At 40.3% G+C, this 27,133-nt stretch overlaps 1 protein-coding gene across 5 annotated transcripts in view; it reads left to right on the top strand.

The window, feature by feature from the left end:
- Positions 1 to 27,133, top strand: part of LOC105837333 (T-lymphocyte activation antigen CD86) — a 264,759-nt gene that overhangs the window by 142,510 nt on the left and 95,116 nt on the right. For all 5 annotated transcript variants that reach the window (XM_036293871.1, XM_036293870.1, XM_036293872.1 and 2 more), the window contains exon 2: positions 875 to 3,270. In XM_036293871.1, the coding sequence (XP_036149764.1) occupies positions 3,201 to 3,270 (70 nt within the window). In that variant the 5' untranslated portion in view covers positions 875 to 3,200. The remainder of the gene's footprint in view (positions 1 to 874; positions 3,271 to 27,133) is intronic.

The following is a 27,133-nucleotide window of genomic DNA, read 5'->3' as shown; positions in this document are numbered from 1 at the left end:
GCGTTTTCCACATGGCGAGACTTCAAGAGAGATGGAAATGAAGGATCCACTCGATTAGATTTCAGCTGAGCTTGTCCTAATTATCTATGGAAGGGAAAAAGCCCAAGCGGGAGAGGGGGGGAGATGCAGCTGATTACCCGGCGGGGTGTAGTAAATCCTAAAATCCACCGAATTTCGAAGCTCCAAGGTATGTCGTAATCGAGTCACTCCGCGGTCAATCTTAAACTGCCGAGTTATACGAGTGACTCTGCGGCACTCGCGCGCTCCCCGGCACTTTAATCCGAGGGACTTGAGAGAGTGCACCTGGTAGACGACGCTGGTATATCTCTCCCCGGCTGCGAACTTCGGGGTTAGCACGCGCGCGCGCGCGAGAGAGAAAGAGAGAGGGGAGGGGGGCGCGAGGATGGTAGACCCAATTACATCTCGTTCGTGCAGAATTGGACGAATACATACAAGATGCTTAAGACGCCTTAACTATCTTGGGATTTGTACCCACATTCTAACTGTCGAGATTCGTTTAAATACTCCACGCCGGACTTTCGTCGGTTACCGAGGATTTCTATCAACCCATAAATCCATCGCTGTAAACTCTGACAAACAGATTTTACCCTGAATGGGCTTGTGTACTTTTAATTGTAATTTACGACGTGGATTTAAATGATTTTTGCTCCGACCGCTTTATACAATATTTACGATTTTTTTATTATTATTATCTGCTTTGATTTTTATTCACTGTCTAATCAGGCGAAAAAGGTTTTACAATTGCATTAATATAAAAATACAATAAAAGTATAGAGCAAGACTTGTAAATAATTACGCCGTGCGATTCGATCGATTGTGTGTTTAATACGAGGGATTTTTTTGTTTGTTGCAGAAGCCGCCACATTTTCTTCCGGAACGCGTAACAAAATGTGAAATGGCAATGAAAAAGAGATTTCATGAGAAATTAAAGATCCAAGATTAACCACCGATTAATGTACACCCCGGCCTCGGGTTAATGGAGCACAACCCGCGGGAGGGGAACGCGATGACACCAACAGAAGACGGAGGTTACTTAAGCCGGGATTAAAAGGCCGCCTAAAATCCCCGAGCCCCCCGTCTCAGATCGATCAGATCATTCACGTGAACGCTTGTTGACGAGGAGCTTTGAACTTCATACTTGCACCAGACGGCGCGGCGAGGAATCTACGCGGAATCTTGAAACTACGATTCTACATGACGGAGAGGAGAGGGAAAAAGGAGATCCTTCCGTTTGCCCTTGATCTCGGATGATCAAAGGACGCCGCCCGCCGAGGACGGAGCTTTATTCCATGTCTTGCGAGCTTCCGCGAGAGACGGTGGTTGGTGGTCGCGGCATAAACGATGCGTTGCTCGTCGTCGTGGGTGAATTAAAGCGCTGCACTCGGGGCTGGTCGTTTGGACAATCGATAATGCCGGGTCGTAAAACTCCCGTGCGCGAGGCACGTAGCAGCGTGTCCGATAAATAATGCAATTCTATCAAGGGGGTCGATATCTCGAGGTGTGAAGCGAAAAGTGGCGCCGGGCCACTCTTAGCGCCTCGCAAAAACGCCCCGTGTGTCGATTACGACGCTGATTTGTGCATCGATCGCTGATTAGACCTGGAATGTTTCTCGATTCTCCCCAGAAGAACTAAAAACAGAGTTAATTGGGAATTGGTAGCAAGTGTAAGTGCGTCCTTACTCGAGTGCTCGAGATAGTGCGCGAGTTTCCTCGCTCCCCCTATTTTTTATTGCGGACGGGGCCGGTATACGTGACGTCACTGCGAAAACCGATTCGCAGTAGTGTGTCGGATTTGGTAAATATTTGTCGGTACTTCGAAATCGAGTAGTTTAACGCGTCACGAGGCGTCTCATCGTGATTCAAAGCTCGCCCGATGTGAATCGAAAAAGCAGGGAGAGGGTCTTTCCATATTGACACGCCATATCGAACGGAGCTCGTGCCTGAGTGTGTATAAAATCGTGGTGCACGGGCAATTAAGAAGTAAATCGGAAGAGGGGTAATTAACGCGGTATCTGAAGTACGAAGACGCTCGTGCCTCGCGGTAATTAATTACCCTCAACGCGAGTTTAGAAAAGTCTCTTGGGGGTCTCTCGTTGCGCGCGGACTTGAAAAATGGAACTCACGCGGGTAACTCGCGAATAAAAGCCGTGTATAATCGTATACATTTCCCGGAGTATAGTAATTGCAAAGTTGTACGAACTCCGGGCGCGATCGCGAGGAATCTCTTTTCGCGAGTTCACGCGGGGAAAATCTTATCGAATACGGGAGCGCGGTGAGCCGTCACTTCTGAATCCGCGAAAGTCAACCTAGTTTTGCGCCCAACGATTCTGCCGGGCGAGCGCAGAATGCGGGCGGTGCCGCCGTATGTGCTTCGTTAAACTGACAATAATCGTCAAACCGCGCGGCACGAACTTACCGCACAGCGCCGAGTGCTGGCAAATGAAATTTCCCGCGCTTACGATGACGTCGTTTCGTGATTTGGGCGCCCGAGCGTCGACGTACGCGTGAAAATTCGAAGAAGACTCCGTCTTCTCGACGAGTGCCTGCATAGTGTTGCGCATTCTGACGAGGAGAGAAAATCACAATCGCGCAGAGAAGAGAGATCTAAGATTCGAAGGGAGATTATTCGTGAGTTACCTCGCGAGAGAGAGATAGAGGGGAAAAGAACCAATTTGATACACAAACTCGTACAAAGGGAATCAGGAGACCGGGCATTGTTTGTCGACGACCTGAGGATGACTTATCAAAGCATTCGGGCATTGATGGCTTGTCGATTCGTTTGAATATCCGCAAGAGGATATTCGATAGCGGGAAGAGCGATTGCCGCAAAGGAGCGTCGCGTGACGTCATCGAAGAGTTATCTCGGGAGGGAAAGAAAGAAACGTTTGTTAGGAAAATCGCGGGTGATTATCACCGAAAAACAATCACAGACATGTGATACGACAAGCGAGTGGTGTGCGCGATTAGAGAAATTATCGAGAGAATGACGGTGATGTGCAAGCCGTTCGCGGATGTTGCTCAGTGTCGGATGATGCTGCAGTGAGTAAACTATCAATAGAGGAGCGACGAGAGTGTGGCACAACGAGATCAGTTTCGTCATCGTCGTCGTCGTTGTCGTCGCCGTTCGCGGAGGAGAGTAAGAGAAGAGCCGTTCGACGCCGCTCATAGAAATATCCAGCATGAAGGATCATCGAGGAGGATGGCTGCGCGCCGTGCTGCCCCTGATAACGTTCCTCTCGCACCAGACCGGTGAGTGCAGTTTTACGCTTATTATTGTTACGCCGGCCTTGTTTTATTCTACGTTTGTCTCAATTACGTTAATCGTAAAAATTTACCTTTATGAGATAAATTATTTTTCAAGTTGAGAAATTTGTTGTAAAAGGAGCACAACAGAAGTGTGACGAGGGAAAAAGTTCTACAATTTTTAAATCTCATATATTAAAGAAGATACTGTGAAACTTGAGAAATTTGAGAAAAGAGAGATTGTGTTCTTTGAAAATATAAATTTATAAAATGGGAAGAGAGAAGAGGATAATTTTATAGTTTTACATGTAAATATTTTATAATTGTTCGTAACGCTATTTTCCCGAATAAATTTCTCAATTTGCATCGATCGCTCGGTAATTTAGCGACTGAATGAAATAGATGATTACATCGATAATCAGGAATTTAAAGCCGATTATTACGAAGTGCGAATGCACAAATACGTTTACGGGCGCATCTAAATAGAATTCTGTGAATGTAATCTAGAGCGGCGGATGAACGAATATACATTTTTTTTGCTGTTTCCTGATGGCCCAAATAAACTTAAAGCGGTGCAACGACACCCTCATGTCGCTCATTCGAACAAAACGTGAGTGTGTCAGTAAAATAGGCCACACCGACACCGACGGTTGTATTGTTTTCCACACACTCGTGCGGACGCGATTACATCGAATTGTATATCACGAATAAAATACTATAAGGGAGACCCAATTTTCGACGGAATATTGCGATTTAATGAGCTAACCAGCTTCGAGCTAACCAGCTTTAACAGGATGTGGTTTATTAACGGATCGAACGCGCTACTTTTTTTTATTCAACACCGTAACACAAGTTTGTTCTCTGCAGGACGTTCTATAATTAATTTCGACGTTTTTTTTTTAACAATATCTCGCGGTTAGGAGTTAATCGCGACTTATAAAATAATTAGCCGAGGATTTGTAAAAGAGTTGAGATCGCGGACGCGGTCGTGTTACCGCGACATTTTGCGTGATAAGACAAATTCCGAACGTAGCTCCCGCCCGCGGATTACCGAAAGGACGGAATCGCTTCCCCGTGTATTCCGGTATTCTTAAATACCGCGAGCTATCGCATTCCAGTTGATTTCCATGCAATGAATGGGCTCATGAATAAAGCGCTTTAAACCGAATCGCTCGAGATCGCTCGGCGAAAGGCATTCTGCCAATAATTTCAGAGCGAACTCTATCGACGTACCGAGTTATTCATAATTCTCTATATGTATGCTGAATTGCATTACATCGAGAACAGTCGGTAGGAGCAACGGACGATTTGATTGTTGAGATCGGGAATTTCAAGTTGTTCTTATACCAAACTGTATTTCCATTACAGCTTTGTCGGGGCAATTTACGGATTGGGATTCAACGAATCGAACGAATTCCTCTCGCTCGTAGGGAGCATCGTAAAAGCTTTTTCTGCTTTTAAATAGCGCGAAAGGTGTGCACTATTTAGAACACTCCTTAAAGGAGATATCGATCGGATGTCGTGTCGGACATGTAGCGGAAATTCACTCGTTCGTCATAAACACGCTTCACGAGTAAACCGTATATAAATTACCTGAAATTTTGCCACGTCCAGAAATGATGAATAATATGGGGCCATAATGTTGCATATATATGTATCTACACGGACACATTGCCGATGTAAGGAAATTCTATTTGCGATATTTCCCTGCATCGCGAAATTGCATTTTAAATAGAAATTCCATTAGAAATTAAGCGTTATTTTACACTCAGATGTATATCGAAAACTTATATCAAAATATTACTCAGAAACTCGTGCAAAGTTGAAATTACAATTTTTTATTATATCTCTCTCTTTTTGGACAATTTACTTAGGATTCCTATTTAGGACTATTTGATTTATCGCAAGTTTCGTATAGAGATGAAACTGACGATAAGGGTAAATATTGAGAGAAATTATCGAGCTCGCGCTGCAAGGGTAGATATGTAGATAACTTTATGTACTTGCATTTGAGTAAAAAGCGTTGATATAATTTCGCGACACCGTTAGACCCCGGGGGAAAAAAAACTGCAAACCGAATTAGACATGCTCGGTAATTAACGCGTCTCGGTTATGCCGGCTGTTAGCTTTGGGAGAATAAACATCACTCGAATTAGCAGAACAAATTTCCCTCCATTTCCCAGTGGCGGCGGCGGCGGCGGCGCCCCTGCGCTCTTCCGGGCGACTTTCGTCGTGTGGCACCTCTGGTGCCCCGAGGATCGAGAGACGAGGTGTCCGGAAATTCTATCGAACTTTCTTACGAACGTCACAGAAAATTGAATTTTTAAGCGACAGGTTATTTGCGAGAGTAACCAACTGACTCCGTTTGTTGATTTGCCCATGCGTGTGTGTGTGTGTGTGTGTGTGTGTGTGTGTGTGTGTGTGTGTGTGTGTGTGTGTATATTTATTTTCCGATTTTGTCGACTTGTGCATGTTACCATTGAACGAAGGTTAATTACGGGCTGCAACGGAGGGATCCAACGGTACGAGTCTCAGCATTGTGATCCCACGCTCCAGATCCACAATTCGAATGAACAGTTTTGCTTTTATTTATTCGCAAAATCACCGCTATTCATCGCCAATAGAAACTGTATAAATTACGGCTTTTTGTAATAAACCGTGTTTCGAAAATATCGATGAAATCGGAATTTATTTGAAAGAGATATTTTCATTGAAGCGGTAAAAGAGGTAATATTTATCGCGTTGAATTGAAAGGGTCGACAATTCATCGCACAACGATAGAGAGAGGGGAGAGAGAAATGTGGAAATACAAATTGCTTTTTTACATCAATGTCGGATTTGCATCGCTTTATAGACGATTATTTTCATTCTGCGATTTCGTAATTCACTTTGATCACCGCTGCTGCCGAAAGCGACGGGAATGAGAAGCAGAGGGAGGGAAAGAGCAAGAGAATCGATTTCGCGTGAGTGAATGCCGCTCTCTTGCGGCGTATCTCGGCGAGTCGCTGCTCGAATTTCTTAACGCAACAAATCCACGCGGATACATGTGTGTTCATAAAATGTAAACGCTACCCGGACATCGATGTCTCTCTCAATCGATCTCTCTCTCTCTCTCTCTCTCTCTCTCTCTCTCTCTCTCTCTCTCTCTCTCTCTCTCTCTCTCTCTCTCTCTCTCTCTCTCTCTCTCTCTCTCTCTTTTGAGAAGCGTTGTGCTCGGAGAATTATAGATATCGAACGGACGTATAACACGTTTGCGGAATGCGGTTGATTGTAAGTCGAGAAGCCAATTTGCCAAACTCTCTCGAGTTCGTCGGTGGTGCGGGCGCGGGAGGAGACGCCGCGAGAATGCCGCGGTGTGTTTCGTTGAAGTTGCAGAGGGAAGAGAGTCGATGTTATTATATACCTGTGTAGCAGAGAACCTATGCGGATGCGACGATACAGCCTTGGATTTGCATAGCGTGCCTCGCATCACCTTTAAACGTCACAATTAATTGCACCTCGCTTTATTAAACCTGACACCCTGTTTAACTTTTATGCGCCCGACGAATGCATCGTTTCCCGAAAATGTCAAGCTAACTGTACGCTCCCCCGATAATACACTGAGAAAAAGAAGTTGTTAATTTGACTTAAATTCTTCGACTTGATTAAATTTCTTCATTTCAAGTATTTATATATTTCAGTCAAATATAGATATTTGAATTGAAGTTTAAATATTTTATGTATTAAAGTTGAATACATAAATACTTGAACGGGAGAAATTTAATCAAGTTGAAAAGTTTAATCAAATAAACTGCATATTTTTCTCAGCGCAGGCAAACGTACTTAAATTTTAGAGTGAGATATCGACATACCGAGAACTTTTTTGCGAAGGTTGATGTTTTTATAATTTTGAAGATTGACTATAAATCTATCTAGTAAATTAGGACACGTCACAATACTCTTTTTCTTTCTAATATAAAAGACGAAGCGAATAATCTTAAAATCATTGAATATGCCCTATCCAAATGTACCTTTTAAAGACTAACGTATTTTTTCTTTAAGTTTAAAATATCTAGTTTTTGAAACACTACTTTAGAAGGTTTTTTTTAATTTCACCACAAATACAAATTTTTGAAAAGAAAAATTATTTTTAAATTTATAGTTTCTTCTTTCATTTTGCAAACGTTTTTTATTTGATTAAGACATATACATTTACCATTGTGTGTTCTTGAATCTTTTGATTGAAAAACGTTTTTTACGATTCATTTATTTTTGTGGAAGTTATAGGCAATCAAAGTCGGGTTGGATATTGTGCCATATCCAGTTCCGTGGTCCCGTGACGAAATAGATAACATATTGTTCTGTGGTGCAAGATTAAGAATGACGGATTTGTAAACGGCGAGAATAGCAGATTTATTAAATAATCAGCGCTTCATTGGCTTATTGAATATTTGGAAATGTCGAGACTACCGGAATGACGCAAAAGTTCAAAAGATATCTACGAGATATTCAAGAAATTTCGGGAAGATTGAAAATAGCCTTTGGACAGTTTTTCCAATGCCGCGTCGTTCAAGTACTTGACACAGTCACGTACTTCGTTTTTCCAATAACGATGACGCGTTTTTAATTTCCTTTGTCGCCGGACACATAGAATATTCGCGGTAACGCTGGAACACCCTTTGTCTATATTCTACTTTATATCATAGCGAATGCCGAAAAATTGAATTGCGGTATAGTCGGTCGGCATGGCCGTATGGTAAATCGAAACTCCCCGCAGAGATCCCGATACAATCGAACGCAGAGACGAGCGTGGGGAGAGCGAGAAAGAGAGAGCGAGAGAGTAAACCATTACTATTGAGCTTATCAAAGTGATTCACGTGACTGGCCGACGGCATTATGCAAATGAGCCGTAAAATTATCGTAGCCTTCAGGCATCGCCAGGGAAGGGAATACCTGAACTTTCCATTATACGTGACAGAGCACGTTACTGTAACTATAGTCACAACTGATATCCGTTTCAGAAGGCAAAGATTACATAATAATTCTCCATTGGATGCAAACTGAGTTCGTCTTTGAATTACCACCCCGCGAGAAGCGTTTGAATATCCACCCTTGGCGCGTTGTGAATCATACCGCGATGAATATCGAATGGACGAAGATCACGGACGAGAATCAATACTGTTAAATAGAATGATAATAGCACAAACGCGATTTATAGCGCAAACCTTTGGAGCAAATTTATTTAACTATTATGCACATCCTCCGATTTATATTAAAATTTAATAGAGAAGGTGAAATGTGGTTCTTATAAGTATTACATATATATATGCTTATTTGTTTAATAGCTCGCTTTGCAGAAACGCTAATACGTCCACATACAAATTAACATTGTTATAAATTATTTTTGCGAAACTTTTTCGAGGTACATCGTATAAAATGTTATTGTGTAAAAGTTATTGTATAAAATGTAAATGGAGGCTGTATATCTTCTCTACCAATGTTATGAAAGCGAATAAATTCTAACATGAGATTGCATTATGATTGTATTGAGAATGTATTAAACGAGAAAGAGAGAAAGAGACACTATAAACCTTTTATCTTGTAGTAGTGATAGAAAGAATTAATGATCTGAACGGTTGACAGGAGTATGGAAAAAAAAAGAGATTTGTTAAAACAATTAAGAACTTCACTGATTCATAGCTGTAATACACGAACAGCTTTTTATGTTAAAATAGCCAGTTTAAAGCTGAATAAAATTAGCAATTATAATTAATCGTATTTGTTAAAATAGCACAGCAAATTTGTTAACGCAGCAAGACAACTTTCTGCAAAAATTAATCAAACATGTAGATTAAAATTATTATCAAAACGCAACCAAGATGGCGCATACTTTTGCCGCTGCAACGAAGATAAGTTGTTACACTGGCAATTTTCATTGCAACACAGCTCTAATAATTCATTCATTGCTTTCATACCTAATTTCTTTCTTAAACTGTGAAATCTTCTTAGTTGTAGATATCAAACTCGCGCAGCGAGCTATAACTCTGCTGAATCACCCAATCTATTTTTTTTCCGTGCGAGAGGTGGCAGCCTCTTAGTGAGCTATCAATGTCTTCGTTCAATTTGGCCCGGAGAAACAGGAAGCGATTCCAATGGCCGTCGGGTATATGTCCGGCAAATATATACGCGCGAACCCTTGCGCACAGTTACACAAGCGCGCATCTCCGTCACTTCAAGAATAGAAAAGGGATTACGATGGCCGAAGAGAGCGATGGCTCTAAAATTGGATCAAAGATTTTCGAACGGCGCGTGGCGAAATGATTTCCTGTCATAAACAGAGGGGTTGGCGTACGCAAGTACAACACTTGTGTATTGTGTGTGCTCCCTTAATACATTGCCCCCTCCCGGTAGACGAACGACTCGATTACCGCGCGTTATGAACATCGTTTCGCGGCCGACAATACTGCCAGGCCGATAAAGAGTTACGATCCATATTGAAGCGCGATTACGCCGAATAACTACGCACTTAATATCAATACGCTGGTGAATTCGCTTGCGCTTGCGCTTTTGAATAAATTCGAGCGAAGTAATATTACCGTATAATTGATCGTTAAGGCGAACTCAAAGGCAAGCATAACTCAAGCCTCGAGATAAATCCGCTCGTTTACAGCCGACACTCCAGCGCAAACTGCAGTTCATTACAGTCCGATGAATCGCCGCATTTGCGTGAATCGCATTACGACGATCTCGGGAGAACTCACGCGTGGCGTTTGTAGACTAATAGTCGCGCTCTCGTCGAGATTCTCTCTCTCTCTCTCTCTCTCTCTCCCTTTCTCTCTCCCCTCTCTTCCTGCAATTAGACCGCAGCGCGCGTAACACCCATGGGAATAAATACGTGTGTGCGTCAAGCGCAAGCGAGCTGACGGCAGAGCGAGCTGACTCTGTTTATATTTTCGGATAAAGTTTTCTAGTCGATTCGGTCGAGCTTAATTACCGGGCTGTCTCTCGGCACGAACGCAGTTCTCAACGAGTATTAACTTCTTCGGTAAACGACTTCGTTGGAGGAGTAAATTACGAGACAGTTTATTTCGATGGTAATAGAGGAGAAGGTGGTGGTATCATGGTCCTTGTAGGTATTACGGCCACTTGTAGTATCTTTGTTAGTAGGTGGGGAATTCTGGGAATTATTTATGAAATTGTTTGTTTAGCAGCGACGGTAATATGGCAAGTCAAAATAGTCGATTTTTGTTAAATGACATTTTTGCTTTTAAATATTTTGGAACTTTTTCAAGGTATACTTTAGCGTTGAATTACGCTTTCTTTTTAAACTTGAGCGCATACATTTGAGTGTTTTTTTTTTTTTTGTTATTTAATACTTTATTTGGCTATACAATGTTTAACAATAGCATGGAATTCTGTTAATATAGCTTCCTAAGCATGCTGATATCTCAACAGGTCTGACACTTTTCAGAAATTTTCACATCAAAATGATTATTCGTTGATTGTTCTACTGAATGTATGCATGTAGTTCTACATTACATGTATTATAGATTTTCAATAATGTACTCCACTGACGAGATCATGTGCACATACGTATATATATTTGCATATATATTTTCTCTTTATTTTGACTAAATATTATTTCTTAATAAAACACCGTTTCTTTAAACAAATTCAATTTTTCAAATCTATTTTAGTGAAAAGCCATATTATCGTCTCTGTTTTCTCTTCAATCCAATATGCAGTGTCGTTACATTTTTTATAAATAATTAACATCCTAATTAGATATTTTATTACAATTTTGAGCCTAAAATGAATTTAAATAACACATTGGCGATCGGGAATTAAGTTTTTAATTTAAAATATTGATTATTAACGATGTTATTGTACAAAATATAAATGGAAGACCGCATACCACACCTTCTCCCTTATAAATAGATCATTTTTGAGGGATTTTTTGTATGCGTGTAGTTTGTTCTCTCGTTTTGATTACGAGCATAATTACGAAACTAATTTTCGCGCTTATATATTATCAAGATTAAAATATAATGGACGACCTGTTTACAAAGTTAATTGCACAAGTTAGATACTCCCGTAGATAAATAGCGTAATATCATTAAAGTTGCAGGGTTCAAGTTAATTCAAACTTATGCTCGCTCGAGTATAATTCTCAGCTACATAGAACTTTTTATTCGAAACACATCTTCAACGAATCATCATTCGCCGATCGTGCCCATAGCTGTAAATCTGTCTCTGTAAAATAGCATCGTCAATATTAATTGACGATCAGTTCACGTTAGCGTTTTCGGGTTACGGAAAGTAATCTACGCCGGTTGATCTGCTTTACGATCCTTGACGTGATCGAGACGGGAATAAGTTAGTCCGTGCACAGTACGTCTCGCGCTACAGTCCGAGATTGCTCAATCTGATTGAATCGCTCTGCCTTATCAGCGCGCAAGTACCGTAATTCTGAAACATCCTGCACCCGACCACCTTCCGGATCCTCCGATATCCGACCGAGGAGACGAACGTGTGTACTGTTATGGAAATATCAAGAACTATCCCATGTTGTATAAAGCGCGCCGCGGTGTCATAAAGTATCGACAGTTCGGTAAAACAACGCCAGAAATAAGAGGTGATAAGAGATATGCGCGATATTACGGTTTATTTTTATAAACGGCATAAAATGTTTTTAAATTTCCGATTATTGCGGACATCGTATAAGATAGACAGGATACATTTCATTGTCGGCTGATTTCTTAGTGTAGAATAACATTTTTGTTTGTTTGTTAAATTAATATTTTTGAGAATACGACACAAATATATTGAATTTTCTGATCGTTATCTCATTATGTAAAACTTTAAATTTCAAAGAGTTAAGTTATTTCAATTAAAATCATGCGTTTTTGTCGTGTGAGTCTTTGCTGAGAGAAATTGTCAATATAAAAGCGCTACGATAACACTTCTTTTCTATTTTGTTGATCAAATTTAAAGAAAATATAACATTTATATAATATTCTGTATACCTTTACTCGTATATATAATTGAAAATTGTTATAACTCTCTTCGACTATGGCGGTGTTATGCGATTTTTTTGGGTCTAGTTGTATAAATAATATTCTTAGCGAAACCATCGGACTGGTCAGCCACTATATCGTACGGCAATAGCACGCGTGGTATGGTCTAGTATCGCGATTGAAAAATTGCCACGAGCCATAAAACATTCTCGCGTATTGCGCGATCCATTTCGCGAGTGGCACTACGCGAAAATAGGTTGCACTGCAAAACGTTTCGAAAAAGACGCGTCGATTACGCGCGAACGGCTTGCGGTGAAATTGTTGCTACTGCAATCGTTCGTTCGTCTTCTCGTTTTCCCATCCGGACGTCTAACGTTCGTTTCTCCGATGAGATTGATCTTTCCGTCTCTCTCTCTCTCTCTCTCCTTCCTTCGCTCTCGCTCTTTTCCTTTTTGCTTTCTCTCTTTCCTTCAGAATGAGCAATAGTCGTGACGATGTAAGTGTTCAGTAATTTCGAAGAAAAATGTAAAGACACCAAGTAACGCAAAGGAGGGTGAATGGATGGGTGGGTAGTTGTATTGGCAAATCTCTGTGATATTTCATCACACGTCTTTCATAAATTTTTCATATTTTTTATCGATGATGATGCATTTAATAATTCTCATGACTCTTTTTAATTTTACAAATTAGAGCATTGAGACAATTATCAGTAAGTTTCGATAATAGAAACATTGTTCAAATTATGAATTTGCTGGCACAAACTTATGAATTTATAATGTTTTTGCAACAACAATTTCAATTCTGCTTTCTATTTTATTGCCGTTTGAAAATTTAAAACGATAGTCAAAACATCGTAATTCTTAAAGCTAATAATAAAAATTACTCATCGATTAAAGCTTTATCTTTTTCTGTAAACGCTTGTCGTAAAAAACAATTCTTCATTCGTACTTTTAAAAATCTTGATCGAAAAATCTTAATCGTGATTGTATCAGGAAAAAGCCGCGAGTGAAAAAAAAATCGGGCGATAAATTCACCGCGAGCGACTGGTCTGAACGCGACAAGGATCTTACTGCATCCTCTTTTCCTTCTATCTTCCTCCGAGGATTATCCGGAAGCCGCATCACGAATATCGTAGGAAGCCACGGGTGCTTTCCAATGCTTCCGGTATCGGTGCAATAATGCGTGCTACTCGCATGCATCCCGCAAACGCGACTTCTTCCGCCTCTTATCGAGCCTGAAGAATGGTAACGGTCCTTACGACATCTCCTTGAATCCTTTGACCTGCATTCGGCCGACCCTCTCGCGCGGCCCGCACCACGGGATACGGTATCCTCACTCACCTCACTCGCAAAGAGCACACCATATTTCGGATTTACTTCCGCACCACCTCGTAGTGACTTCCGGACGCGAACTTTCCGCCGGCGCGCTTTCACGTACTCGATATAGCGGCAAATTGCTTTCCTCGCGAAACTTTTTCCGGGAACCTTATCCTGTGAGTGCAGGGCCGTCCTGCTTTTATGCCGATCCCGAGATCGATGCGACGGCTATTTCTATAACGAGTGTCGTGAATTATCGTGAAATTCTCAATCCGTTTCGGCATTCTGACACATATTTCGCCAAGAATACCTATATTTATTTTCAATTCGAATATCTCAAAAGTCAACAATTTTGAACGATGTCCAACTGACTTTATTAATGTGCATGAAAATACGTGTTTGCCGTGGTAGAAATATCCGTACCAGAAATAATGTAAATCAATATTTTAACATTGCAGATTTATTTAACGTATAATTGTTGTATAAAATAAATCATTTTAACATTTTAGTTAGAAGCAAGTTTCTAAAAGTTTTATTTTTTTTTAATAATACATTTTTAAAGACGTTTAATTACGATGCGAATATTTAATTTTTAATAAATTTGCCGGTGATATGAAAAGCAGCAGAGTATTGATTCGCTTTTACGTGGAGCTTTTTTTGCGCGCGCTTTCGCATTTTCGAGATTCAATGCGGACCGAAATTGCTTTTCGCGCGAAGACCTCTTGAGCTTTATCATTTTCGTACGCCGCCTCTTTATCGTCGATTTGCGAATGTATGGTAACGAGAACTCTTATCCGCGACCGTCGTCGTTCTTGTCGTGAAATTGCAACGCGGCTTTAAAGTCGTAACTGTCATACGCGTGTCTGTGGCCGCTAACGTCCGGCAACAAAGCGGTTCGTTAGCGCGTAAAATATAGAACATCTCGGGGATAATTGCAACGCTGTCTCTCAAAGACGTCCACTCCGCCCAGGGATTTTCTCAATCAAGAGAAGACGGGAGAAAATGCGGGTGACAGGTTTATCGAATTTTACAAGCGAAGAAGAGAAAGAAGCCGGGGCTTCTCGCGTTAAAATCAGTCTCAGTCTCGGGAGGGAAGTTAAAAAGAAGAATATGAAAAGATTTAATAATACTGTAAACCATTTCTCGCTGATACCTGCATTTAGAAACTTCTGGTATCACTATTTCGAGCAGCGCGCAGTTGGACTCTAATGGAATTTTTATTAATGAAGATGTGTAACGATGTTTCCGCTATGTTTAATATCGCGTCGAAGTAAAAGGCTGCGCTGTCGCGCGTGTTTGAAAATAACGTCGGTAATTCCACGCGATGTCAATTATCGGGAATTCTCGTCGATATATATAAATAGCGTCCTCCGGTTGCTAATTTTTATCGCGTTAGTATTGAAACCCGTGATTAATGGAGCGTGATGCGAAGGCGTGTTGCACGCCTGTAGACTTCATTATAATATAAGTCGATAAGGGGGAAAGTGGGTTACTGCCCGGGAGCAAATTCGAAATATCATAGAAAAAGCAAACGCTATTTTTCACTATATATATATATATATATATATATATATATATGTATACAGTGCGCCCGGTTGTTTTTTCTAATCTTTTCTAATCCATTAAAGACTTTTTCTAATCCATTGTGCCCTTGTTGAAAAAAAAAAAGAAAAAAAATATTGGGCTGCATTGCGCGCGTCGGCACAATAGCAAAACCGAAAGTCCGGTAAATTAGAGCGTGCATTGGAATATACGATCTGGGGATGTAGATATCGCGCGAAGGGCCAGTGGTGGTCTCTCTATTTTCGGAATAAAATCCCGCCGTTCCCTGGATATAGTTTTCATAATAGCGGCGATGGGCTCGCATAACTTTTTGAATTTTTACGAGCGCCCACGAGATGTCACGAGGTGCGCTTCCTGCATTTGCTTTCGCACGGGAAAAAGAATAGACCGCATAATAAAAGACCCATGCGAATCACAGGGTGCACGTTGAATTACATTTATCATGCGAGAACAGATACGTCCTACTACCAACGGGACACGTAAAGCGCGTGCGTGTCGTGCATAAAAACATCCGCGTGTATCGAGAAAAATGTCGGGCAATTTGTGTCAAGCCGAAGGATTCTTTTAACAAAACAACTGTCCCCAACAGCGTTACGTGCACTTTCCTCTCTCTCTCTCTCTCTCTCTCTCTTTCACATACACATGGCAATATCCTCTCTTCTATCTATCGATTAAGAGATAAAAATAGCGTTAGCATATTTTAGTACACGGACTAATATGTCTGATTAGAGTATACAGCCTGCAATTTTATGTAATAGCAAAGGATTATTTTTTTATTTTTTCATTAAATCTGAAAAAATTAAAACTGCAAGAGTACAAGTGCGACTCGGTTCTACGATTCTTTTATCCTACGACGTTTATCGATACCGAAACCGTAAGTACCGTTGCTTCCTGTAATCTTCTCGCGAACTTGATTACGTCTGTATCGATTACGTCATTCTTTGTTCTACGTTCCTTCCCGCGCCGGTGCGATGATCGTGCGGAGGAGATCAATGCAACCTTATACAGCATCACGTTCGCAGCTGACGGCAAAGGCTTTGTGAACCAGAGAATAGCGATATATTTTCCGTATTCCGAAGTACTCCGATTCACTGAGAGATGTCGAGAGATCCATCAACCCTGTCCCTGATTAGATATTTAACCGATATTTCTGTTATTTATCTTTCCTAGGAGGTATTAATTTTCACTAAAAAAAGGATACGCTCCGGATACATCTTTCATATTTTTCTTCACAACCGCGTAATTCAATACGTACAGCGGAAAATAAGAGTAATGTTTCCTCGCCATACCGCAACTTCTCTGATATCTGCTCCGAGTATCTCTATTGTGCTCTCAGATCGTCGGCGCGATTGTTAGAGAACGAGCCGACCCGAGCACAATTGATTTTTGTATAACGTGGGCGTGTCGTGCCTCTCGCGTCCGTCTTGAAAGAAATGGATTTCGTGTGGGATTGCGTGTAAATGACGAGCCGCATTTTTGGGGAGAACCCCGGATTCACCTACGCCCGTGTGGCGTATCGCGTTCTCTATATTTCGCCGGGGTGTACGGGTAATGAACTAGATTAAGATTAAATTGCACCGAGTGGAATGGCGTATTAACCGGTGATGGATTGAGATATTTTTGAGATAAAGCACGCTAATATCCATCAGAATTGATTTCGCGTGTAGTTAATCCCTCAATAGATTGCACGACTCATTCAAATTAATCCTTTTGCATGCTATATAGATCTTTTTAGCCCTTTCGTTCTCGAATGACTGAAATTATCGTTCAATTTTACATTTAGGCACGATTCTTTCATACCCCGTCATAAAAATTTGCATTCTCCTGCGCCCGTACAAATAAGACATTCCAATATATCGCGAAACATTCTGATAGTACATAAATCCTTCTCCACGCGAATTTGAATCTGATCTGATGATCTCGACCATGAAGTTTGTCAATAATTCGCGTTTTCACGAAATTTTGATTCCCCTCCCCCTTTCTTTTTCCATATTTTCACTGCATCATCCACCTTACATTTTTCAAACAACTTGTTGACACTTATGCAAATGCTGCACGACAACCGTGTGCGCGACGATGCATGCAAGTTTTGTGCTTTGTCATTCTGCAGCAAAAGTTGCGGAGTCGGCGAAACGACCGTTTTACATATATATATATATATATACATATATATACAGACGAAACACGACAGGTTGCCGCTGGACGACGCCGGGATTTCATATCAGTAAGTTTTAATGTTTGCTCCCGGATTTAGAACGTATCGATTGCGCTAGCTGCTACGCCGGCCTGGAGCAGAAGTCACGATACTCATAAATAAAAGCGAAATAACAAGATCGACGACAAGAGGATGACGGATCTCTCGTGGTTTTTGGAAATCCTTTTCCGAGAGAAAATAATTTCTCGTTTCCCCGGGGCACCCTTGGAAATTTCGACATCCGGCACACGAAGTTACTATTGGGTGAATCTTTTCAGCGAGTTTACGCGCGCGACGTGTTGCTTTCGTTGTCGATGAACGAGAAGGTGCATTATTGCACTGCCGTACCGTGCGCCAGACCGCGTTCGCGGGTCAACGAATTTTTTTTCCAAATTACCGTCGTACTGCTCTTGGCCGACGAGATCGGAGAGACGAGAGGCGGTCGGAAATGAAAGTTTCTTTTTTTTTTTTTTTGAGGTGGTCATTCGCTACTTCCACCAGGGAATTTTCTCTGTCGTCGTCGTGACGCACGCGTGACGCGAGCGGGGGGGGAACGAAAAAGATTTCGCCCGGTGCAGCCGCGCGCGCCCACACACGTTATGTAAAAAGGGGAAGCGAACGAAAAAAAAAAAAAAATGTCCGCCCGCGGTGTGTTTTATCATGTACGGTTGGCAGCGTGCCACGACCTCACGCTGCGGTATTTGTTGGTTTCCGTCTCGTTAGGCGGAAAATCTATTTCTTTACGTCGGTATTGTGCAAACGCGAGTTGTGCATCACAAAGTGCATCCGAGCACGGCGGCGGTCGTCCGCGCGCGTAGCACATGCGACGCGACGAGCGCGTTTAGGACGATCGGTTTTTCCTCCTTCCATCTCCCCCCCCTCCCCTCGATCTTCCTTTTCTTTCGCTTTCGCTCCCCGATCGAGGACCACAAGCCATTTGGATTTTAATCGAAAAGCCGGGATTTATGCTATTGTGCTACGATAACGATTGTTCGCGCGCGAATTCTATTATCCGCGCACGCGATAATACACGCCGAATATAGCGCTCTATTGTGCTAGCGCTGCAAGCGTGATAATAAAAGAAATTATCGTTGTCGTGATCATGCCGCCATTGCAAAATTAATTGGCACAATCGCCGTCTAAGGTGCTCCAAATAAAGTGCTAATATTTGTTCACACGATCGAATATTTCTCACATTCGAGGGTATTGACCCTTACGAATTTATTATTCCGCATCTGACCGATTTCTGGCCGGTTTCTCGAAATTTCAGAAACGATATAATTACACATTTAATGTTTTTTTTAAAGAAGTACAGACATTTGTTCTTGGAACTTGAAAATAAATTTCCTTTTTCACATTGTGCATAATGGTCAATTTATCTACCAGCATTGAAAATTTAACACGTAATTCCTACATGCCTTTTATCTACATACTATAATTATTAAATACCTTAGTAATAAAATATAATCTCTTTAGCACTTTTAGGATTAATTTATATAAAGTAAAATGTCGGTCGCAACGACATTACAATTCATGTAATTGATTTATTTTATTCTCGAATTATTTTATTATTTATTGCAATTTGTCGCTATGTGATAAAGTAATTTCTATGTAAAAAGGTAACTTATACAAAGGATAATTAAATTATTTAAACGCTTATCTGTTCCGCACAAATCTGGCGCAAAAATTTACGTTCACCTTTATGAAAATTAAGGATTAATCTACAATTGCTACGAACGTTTCATACTTTTAATGCTTATCGTCCGTCCGCATCGCATTTCCGCCGTCACGAGTGCGCTATAATTTTTGTTTTACCGGCGAAAATTCATAATGAGACACCAAGTGGGTCGCATCGAGCGCATTCGGATCTTCGAAGCCGCAAGCGGGCGGAGATAATCTCCGCGTCGAAACTCGTAATGATATACGACCTGGCGGTCATCATCGAGAGCGCGTAATTAAATTTTCTGCCCTTTCCTCTTCCTCCATGTTGTTAAATTATCTCTCTTTCGATCTGCAGCAAACGTAACACCGGGCGAGGATGAAAATCACGGGAATGAAATCGTATCACTTTCACATCAGCGTAGGCTGGTCATCCGACGATGAAACGCGGTGACGCGACGCGGCGTGTCCGCAGGTTTTCCCAAATTTTGCACGATGATGCTTTTTATGAATTCGTTTCGGAGAGAGCGTCAACGCAATATCAGCGGTTTTTCAATTCCATCGGTCTCTGGTCCAAACCGCCTCCCCCGGGGTTTTTGTGAGCCGAAAATTTGCGGATCTGGTCGAATTTATTTATTTATCGCGACACACATGTCCGTACGGATCTCTCTTTGTCTCTGGGATATTACATTAATATTTTGAGTTTTGCGCGCAGCCGGGTTTTAAATTTACCACGAAAAAGAGAGCGGAAAGGCTCGCCCCGGATACGCGGTAAATCTCGTGCTTGCAATAGCAGGAGTGGATTGTGCTAACTGCGCTCCCGGAGTTAGCTAATAGTTTGGCATTAGCTGTTTACTTCGTTGACTTGCAACGCGCGGCGTTGCGTGCATCGCGCGGATCGCACTCGTGAGAGAGCGCGTGCGGGCGCGTCCCCGCCGCGGGAGAGAATGGATTACCATTGTTTACGTGACACAGTATCAGAAATTATATATCCAAGCGTCGCAAAGTAACAGGTTCTCACGGTGCATAACTGCATGACGAGCAGCGCATAGCCTGCAGCTCGATACCTCCCGTTGTGTCCGTTTATTGTGTGTTGCGCTGCGTCGCGACGCGTTCAAAGCCATATGCAGTTCGTAGTATAGTATATGGTGCATATAGTACGGCGCTATAATCCTGAACGCGGAGGCGGTTTTGGTTAGAGCATGAGTGGACCGCTTTCAAAGGGACTGCAAACATAACGAGAAGCTGAGAGGAGAGTGCGAAAGGGAGAGAGAGAGAGAGAGAGAAAGGGAAGGAAAAGAGAGCGGAATTGCCGGGCGAGCCTCGCCGAATTATTATCGGTTATCAATTCGCGACGTCGCGGAAAGGGGATTTCCGCCGCTGGTAGAACGCCGGCGCGATAGAATCGATGCGGTCGCGACCAGCTCGCGAACCGGTCCCCAATCTTTTTATCCAGTTATTTTCGGGGATTCGATTCATCCGTCATACGCCGCGCTCGCTTGCGAGCGCGCGGGCGTTCTGCTCCGCGCCCGCTCGTCGCGCAATCAGCAGTCGCCGGGCTTTAACGACGTTATCGAGGAACCGTGATTGAAGTAATATTTGCTCGCCGGTTATTAGCAATTAGTCGGCATCGTGATTTCCCGACCGAATCGACTCCTCGAGCGGATATTCACTCGCTCGGGGGGAGAGAAAAAAATGCACACGTCAAAAAACTTCCACGTCACTTTATTATTGTCACTTAGTTTCCGTGTTACGTCGCGGTGTCATCGATTTTGTCGTCTCGAAAAGCTGTCACCTTTTCTCAATAAGATTGCGTTTCGCGTCTTATCGAAAGTCTTTGATCATATCTACCTTTGAGTATTACCATTGATGAACGAGATTTTTATTATTAATGACGTTTTTTTATAAAGTATGACAAGAATTACTTTGTCGTATTTTCTACTTTATATAAATCAAGATTTTACTTTGTCGAAAGTCTTTAATCATTTCTCTTTCTCGGTATATTTGACTACTATATTTGACGATATTATTTCTTAATAGGATTTTTTTTTTTAAGTAAGACAAGAATAATTTTGTCACACTTTCTAATTTACATCTCAAGATTTCGTTTCGTCGAAGTTCTTCAATCATTTCTATTTCTCAGTACTGCAATATTTGATGAACGGTATTATTTTATGATGACATTTTTTTCTGAAGCAAGACAAGGATAATTTTTACCATATTTTTTAATTTATAATATATAAATCTCAAGATTTTGTTTTGTTGAAATTCTTTAATCATTTTGAAAGAAAAAATAATATCTGTGAGATAGAAATAATTAAATAATTTTGATGAATCTTGAGATTTATTTTAAGAGATTTCTTCAAAATTCTTTAATCATTTTGATGACATTTTTATAAAATCCAAATTAAAAGTATGATAAAGAGAATTCTAAATTAGAATATTCATATAAATCTCAAGATTTCATTTCGTCGACATTCTTTAATTATTTTGTTAATATTTTTTTATGAAGTATGCGACAAGGACTTATATAATACTTTTGAATTTATATAAGTCGTCTTTTTTAAATCTAATCTGAAACAAACGAAAACTTCTGTCCCCTAGTACACTGTCGAAAGTAACCGTTACTTAGAACTAAGTGTCGCTAGATATCGCGGCTATACATCCGTATTCAAATGGAGGAGAACGGCAGTTCCTTCTAATCTACAAAAAGAGAGGGCGAAGGCACACGGCAGTGGCCGCATCCCTTTTAAAAGTTTCATCCGGTCATTTATACTGCTGCTCGACTCGCGACGTATCTCGTACGTATTTCCCTTCGCCCGTCTCCCCTCTCGGTATCGGCTCGAGACATACGATCCTCGGAATCCGTCTGGCATAAATATTCCAAGCTGTGAGGGCCTCCGGTTCTCTCGCTGCCGATGAATCGGGGAGGAGAGTGGCGGAGCCTCTGACAGCGCTTCAAAATAAATGTTCCTCAACCGCGCGCTTCGTACCACCAGCGCCCTGCCTCGTCTCACTGATTGTCGGCTGCTGAATTATGGATCCCCGTCTGTCAAGAACTTATAGGAATAAATATCGAATATCGCGCCCTCTGCGCCTCCACTCCGGAGCGCCGATCTCGGTACGGCATGGTATGGGGTAACTCCTGCAAGATTAAAGTCGAGAGCGATGCATCGGTCGCCCCCGATCTCCCGTCGAGATGTTTCTCGGGGAAAATTTCCGGGGATATTTATCTCTTATCAATCCCAGTAAAACCGGATGTACCGTTTTTCAAACGCGCGCCGAGGGAAGGAGGGCTCGGCGAGGAGATCGAAAAGACCGCGCGAGAGAGACCGTGTTTTCACACCGCTGGTATTAAAGCGCGTTGCCGCGCGTTGAAAGTTGGCGAAAAGCACGGTCTATACACACACACTCAGTCACTCTCTCCCGTGGGCCGCATATAAGTGCGCACGTTCCGCAACGGCGCGCGGTGACGGCCTGGACCACTTGGATCGAAGTTGCGTAATTAATTCCGTCGAGCACGCGAGCTGGATCCTTTTAACTTTCGTCTTGTTTACACTGTGTACCTGCTGCGCGTGTACTTGCCGCGGAAAGTTGGTTTCTTCGTCGTTTCTTTGTTGCGCTCGTGAATGATTAAACCGTCGGTTAGCACCAGTTTAATAACCGTCCTTGTCGAGCGTTCGCGTTCGCGATCGACGGAGGACGGGGAAAATAGACTGGCGTCGGATTTCCGCGAAACCATTCCTCGATTATTCATACCTCGTCGGCGCCGACCAAGTGCACACACGTCCGCAATAGTGTCCGTCCCACTTGCGGATTCCTTGACCTAATATTCGATTGTCTTTGACAGAGCGACTTCTGCGTAAATATTATTACGCTGCTTGGTTATTTGTGATAGGCTTTCACTCGTGAAGCTCATTGCATACATAGAATAGTGTAAAGATACGCGACTCTTCACTATGTTCAAGAATATAGTTCTAGAATGCTTAGTGAGAAATGCAGAATAGAATAACGCGGTTAAAAATAAAAATTGATCGGCTAGCGGATAAATACAATCTAATAATTTAATCTATTTCTTTTTAAGTGGACGCGTAATTTTTTTTTTATGAGCGTGTATATATGTGTTTCTATTTTTCATTATAAATAATAATGATAAACTTAGACATGTTTTAAAAACAAAATAATAAAACTTTTAAATGTAAGAAAATAAAAGAAATACCTTAAAAAATATTTTATTTATGTATTATATTTAATTAATAAATTTAAACGTTGCAACTGAGTCAGAGGAAGAAAATTTAATTTTTTCGTTATATTTACTAATGGATTTGCTTATTTATCGCATTTATTACATAAACCCTCGGCTTATCCCGTCTTCAGTCGCGTTTTCCTTCAAAATTCTTATTACGCAAAGTCCTGGCTAAAGAAGTCATAGCTCTCGTGTCGATTAATCTACCAATCCCGTTATGTCTATGATTAATTCTCAAGTCGTGCGGCATTATTGGCAGCCGTTCGTGCCTATTGCACTAGCGTAGAGGGTGTTGTGCCACCCTCTCGAAGCGTCGCGTGCTGTCGCCCGCACGCACCTGTCGCCCTATTTTATTCATGCGATGCCGCGATGCGAATCTATGCCGGGCAGAGGCAAGAAGACGTAGCAAGATATGCGTACTGCCTGGATATCACACAGGATGGAGGAGGGTGGTGCTTGACACACGTGGCAGTCGACATTTCTATCAGAACATCGGAGTCCGATCGTGACGAGTGAAAAGCGCTTTGTTGACCTTTTCTATTTTCAGTCGCACCGACATCTAGGTTCAATTAATTATAGGGATTACCGGCCAGGTTTTTTTTTCTCCTAGATTACCGTATCTACAGCTCGGTTCACAATTATTGAGGGACGGAAACTTTATGCAGAATTGTGAGGAAATTGAAATAGACATTTTCTTTTTAAATAGATTTATTTTTTAATAGATTAATTTTTTTTAGATATGAAAGAAAAAATTTATACGTATATAGAATGGATAAAATACAGACAGAATAGAGTTATCGAAAATTATACACTTCAACAATTTTTTTGCTGATATAGACAGATTTCTTGATATTACAACCAAATTGTACCGCTAATTTTTGTATCTGTTAGAATTTTGGCTGTCACGTATAGAATTTGAAAATTCTACTTCTATCTGCTAGATTGATTAGATGCAATACATAAACACATTACAATATTTTATAATTATGTATCTATCTCACCTAATTTTTACACACATATAATTTTTTGTTTTTAAGTTGAAAGATTATTTTTTTGAGTGTATCATATTATACGATATTAGATTTTAATTCTCTTTCTCTTTTTATATAACGTACAATGCTAAAGCAAGAATTATAAGGAATTCTGTCGTTTTTTATGAAAAATTTAACAAACTCTTGGCGAGCGTGCGCGTGCGCATTCCTCATATCGAATTCTTCGGCGCAGGAACGCAGCGGCGGCCAAAGGAAGGAAGGAAGCCTAGCGTTCGAAACGTTTCGTTTCTCGTTGCAATCGTATTACGCATTTCACGTTCGAGCCACAAATCATGGCTATGTAAGACCGGCACGGCGAACTCGCGAAACACCTGCGTAGATACGCGTTTAGCGTGCGTCGCGTGCCGACCTCTCGGCAGAACCTCTGGGGAGCTTCTTTGTTGCCCCCTTCCTGGCTCTCTAGGAATCCCTGTGATTCCCTTCCTCCCTTCCCACTCCCCTATCGTCTGCACGCTTTCCTATTACGTGCATGCATCCACGCCTGAGATGTCAGCTTTGGCCTGTCTTTCCTGCATCTCCACTGTTGCGTCATACAATGCAGCGAGTTTTTCTTCGAGCATGCGGAAGTCGAGCTTTCACAGATTTCCACACGCACTGATTCATCTCGCTTGTGCTTTGCCGCAGCGCAATGCGACAAAGGTATTCGCAACTTACAGATTTGTTTGACTCCTTGATAGGATAGTATCCTTTTGATAGTAAAAGGATATTCGCGCCTTTACGCGCCTTATATAGTCAATATCAAAGAAACCGGGAAGCAAAGTTGTTTTTATAAGTAATATAAACAGTTTTGTTAATATACTTTACACACTTTTTTCTCGTCTTTTCATCTTTTCTACACTTCTGAGTTAATTTTTATTACAATATTTGAAATAAAATTGTGATGTATAACATAATTAAAATGGAGAAAAGGCCGACAACAGTTATAGCAGAATTTTACTGGTGCTTCAATAAAATGTTTTATCTGATTTTATTTCATCTTTCTTTGAACTGCGTATCGTTATTGTCGATATTGACATTTAATTCTTAAATTGAATCTAAATAGTAATATCGCAATATTAAATTGATGATTAATTTAATAATGTCGATGCTGAAATCTCTCCCTGTCCAAAAAGTTTGTCGCGAAAAAATTATTCAGTAGTAATACTTTTCGCAACAATTCTTCACAGTATTTTGGAGAAGGAAAAATCTTATACAGTACGTGGCAAGTTTCCGAATAGTCAAATAAATATCTTGAAAAACATCAAATATAGCAAAATGGCGATGACGTTTATGTGACACTAAAAATTGAGTCCAACAATTAATTTTATTATCATTTCTCCTACTTTAAATTATATAACTTTTGTTTGAAACATTTTTCTCGACAATGATTTATTTTTCTGATATTTGACCATTCCGGAACTTTTGCCACGCACCGTAAATGTTTGATCAAGTATTATTAAATAATTTTACCAATTTAATTTAATATTACAATTTAACATTACTATTCCATTTAAATTTAAGAACTGCGTTTCAAAATTGAAAGGTGTGCAGTTAAAAAAAATATTTTTTTTCTTGATTTTAATTTAAATTTGATCACTTTTGCAAATATAAAAAAGTTCTTTAATGACCTTTACATATACTTAAACATTTTTTTCTAGAAAATATTTGTATCATTATTTTAAGAAATTTTGTATTAATATTTTTTATACATTAATACAATGTTACACAGGACGAGCTACTTTAGATATATTTATGCTGTCATAAATTAAAATTAACAATTTAAATTATATTAAACATTTCAATCTCTAATACGATTATCTTTAGTGACAAAAAAAATAATTGAACGAAAAGAAAATATAATTGAAAATAATACGTGAATTAAAAATTATACAAATTAGAGAAAGATCGGCACTTCTCGCTCGCATATGATGATGTAAATTTATTCATATGTCTAATAGCCAATTTTCATGTCATGAAGAACGAATAAGTCTCAGAATTCCAGAATTCAGAATTCGTCGTATCAATTTTGTGATAAAATTGTCTAACAAAGTAAACTCTCCCATATCTAGTGAAAAAATTATAAATTATATGATAGGAATTATGATACAAATAGTTAGCATAGCTTGTTAGCTTTTGGCATTTTTATTGAATTTTAAATCGTATAAGTCTATAAATTTATATGTTAATAATGTTATTAATTACAGCGCTCTTTATTTTTCAAAGAAAAGAAATTCATAGAACTTTGATAACGAAATTGTCGAAGTATGCGTATAGTGTGATAATGTAATTTATTATTTATTCAATTTTATATAATTATTGTTTTCTACGATGGTTCATTTATTATGAATTTTTTAATTTCTTTTGCAAAGAAGTTAATCGGCTTTTATTTGTAAAATATAGATAAGATAATTTGAACATCACTAGCACAAGCTTCTTTATTATAAAAAATGCAATAGTCGGAAAAAGACAATAACTCGATGAATACAGGTGGATGAGAGAGTGCTTCCTATTCTAAGTCTTGAGTTTTTTGTTACGCTTCTGTTTCGCTATGTACGGTCAAGCATTGTTATGTTACAGAATCAAAGTTGGTTACTTTTCTCGAGAAAATTAATAAAAATTAATAAGTGAGGAGGCGACCGTAATAAAAATGGATTATATTATTGAATAAATAAAAAATTATATTGTTTAACAACTACGTATTCTTACATTATTCATAAAAACAACATTACTTTCCCGTCTTTTTAATATCTCTCAAATACCTTATGATGAACAGGATCTATTTTAAATGAACCAGACACATAATTTTACATTAAGTAGAAAATATAAATTTGGAGAGATTATCTGCAGTAAAGATATTAGATTTG

This window comes from Monomorium pharaonis, chromosome 11, assembly GCF_013373865.1.
Source record: "Monomorium pharaonis isolate MP-MQ-018 chromosome 11, ASM1337386v2, whole genome shotgun sequence".
NCBI lineage: Eukaryota > Metazoa > Arthropoda > Insecta > Hymenoptera > Formicidae > Monomorium > Monomorium pharaonis.
This window is presented reverse-complemented; position numbering and strand designations above follow the sequence as displayed.